The sequence below is a fragment of the Helicoverpa zea genome, chromosome 2 (genome assembly GCF_022581195.2).
Source record: "Helicoverpa zea isolate HzStark_Cry1AcR chromosome 2, ilHelZeax1.1, whole genome shotgun sequence".
Classification (NCBI taxonomy): domain Eukaryota; kingdom Metazoa; phylum Arthropoda; class Insecta; order Lepidoptera; family Noctuidae; genus Helicoverpa; species Helicoverpa zea.
The window spans coordinates 8,268,905-8,271,112 of NC_061453.1; the positions used below are offsets into that span (position 1 = coordinate 8,268,905).

General features: G+C 43.3%; 1 protein-coding gene across 1 annotated transcript; it reads right to left on the reverse strand.

The window, feature by feature from the left end:
- Window positions 1-300: 300 nt before the first annotated feature.
- Window positions 301-1,625, reverse strand: LOC124644750. Its single transcript, XM_047184263.1, has 2 exons — window positions 1,548-1,625; window positions 301-1,254 (listed from the first exon to the last, which is right to left on the reverse strand). Exons 1-2 carry the CDS (start codon window positions 1,623-1,625, stop codon window positions 301-303), a joined length of 1,032 nt encoding a protein of 343 aa, XP_047040219.1.
- Window positions 1,626-2,208: the final 583 nt, after the last annotated feature.

Genomic DNA, 2,208 nt, shown 5'->3' on the forward strand with positions numbered 1-2,208 from the left:
TTTTAAAACCTCCAGTGGTATTATCTGATGGAATCCTGAGCAAGAGAAGAGATAATAAAATGGATGGTGAGCAATAAAACCAGCTACCTTTGCGGGCACTATAAAACTATTTGACATACCCAAACCGTGCGAGCCAAACATACGAGTATCTACGTAAACTTGTGGTGTGTACTGGATATGTCAAGTTGGCCAAACAGTATTGAATATATATAATAATAATGCGTTTATTTTTGATGACTACAATGGCCCAATTGTTAGTATCTTATCAACTATAACTTATCGACTAAGGGTTAGTAATACCTAAGATCTAAGTGTCTGCCTAACAAGCAACTCGATCCAATGCCTAAGCACCGGAGCGTCATGCTTGTCGGCCAAGACTTGTAGGATGCTGTTAGCGCTGGACCTAGATCTGCTTAGCAACGAGGCAGCCTTCTTCCTCATGAGCGCATAGAAATCATCCACCCGTGCTTCAGCGAACATGCCCGATGCACTGCAGTATCTAGGCAGCCCTAACAGCAGCCGGAAAACATTATTATATTGTACCCGCAGGGCGTCTAGAGCCTTCCGCGTACAGTTAACCCACAGACCGCCCGTGTAGAACGAGGTACAAAAAGCTTTGAATAAAGTGATTTTAACTCCTCTGCTACAACGAGCAAATCTGTGAGCCAACATGTTGCATCTAACTGCTAGTGCCCTGCGTTCACGTTCAGTGTCTACTTGATCTTTGAGGTCCACGGTCAGATAGTGGCCCAGATACTTAAACTGTTTAACCCTATTGAGTGGCCTCCCATTTAGTGAGATTACAGGTTCATACGCCACACACCTCCCGGGGGCCTCAAAGATCAAGTATTCACTTTTACCCGTATTATATTGCAGACCGTGAGTGGCTGCATACCTCTCGCAAGTCTGCAGCATCTCTCTGATTGAGCCAGCCGTTGGGCCCAGCAGCACCATGTCATCAGCATAGCTAATGTTATTGATACTGGTGCCATCAATCTTGCACCCGACATGCTTACTGCTGAGCTCAACGATCAATTCATTCATGTTCAGGTTGAAGAGCTTAGGCGAGGTTAACCCCCCCTGCCTCACCCCGCACTCCAACCTGTACGGCTCAGAGAGAGTGCTACCCCAACGCACCTGATTACATTGGTTCGAGTACCAATACTGGAACAGGCTCGTCAACTCTGATGGTACGCCCGCTTCCCTGACCTTCTCCCAAAGTATGTCAGGAAGCAAGCATATACCGGAGTATTCCTATCCTTATAGTATTGGACCGTCTGCTTTAGACAAAGAATAGCGCTCTCAGTAGAGAGTCCAGGCCGGAACCCAAACTGTGCATCATGCAATGTGATCCACATAACCAGCTGTCTATCAAGCAGACGGTTCAACACCTTTGCCATGACAGTGGCCAATGATATTGGTCTGTAGTTCGCCTTGTCCGATACATCCCCGGTTTTATTTTTAACAATTGGTACCACTACAGTTCGCAACATATCGGACGGTAGGTACGAGTGGCCAACACAAAGCGAGTAAAACGTTGCTAGTACTCTGGGTAGATGAACACCGGCATGTTTGAGGTGCTCGATGCTGAGACCGTCGTGACCAGGAGACTTTCCCCCGACCATACTTAATATATGTTAGACGACATTCGTTTCCAATTGTGGACTTATATTTTACAGTCACGATAATTTCTGTACGATAACACTAAACGATGCTTTCAGTTCCTATATTTTCATAACCAATTCTTTATCAAAATTTGAATTAGCTCCTATACTGTTTACTTTACGTTTCAAATTTGTTTTTACCTGTATTTAAGATATCATAATTCTTCACACAAAAGCGGGATCGGTTTAAAAAAAGTTCTTTACTGAAATTTTATTTGAGGATTTACGGAAGGGTCGGGTCGTTCGTTACATGTGAAGGCGGCCGAGGGTCATTTGTAACAATTATAAACTCCATTTCTTTTCTACCAAGCATGTGGTAAACACGGTGATCCGAAAGGAATACTGTAAGCTGAAGTTTTTTGATTGTTTTTGGAGTACTCGTATGCGTTTTGCCATTCTTTGGAAACACAGTCAAAATAAAATCTTAACATGTCGTGATCGTGATAAAATCATAACAAGGAACAAGCCTTTTTAACTTTAATATGTATATGAACAATAGGATCTGCATATTATTGAATAGTGTAAGGTGTTCCATTGTAGCGGG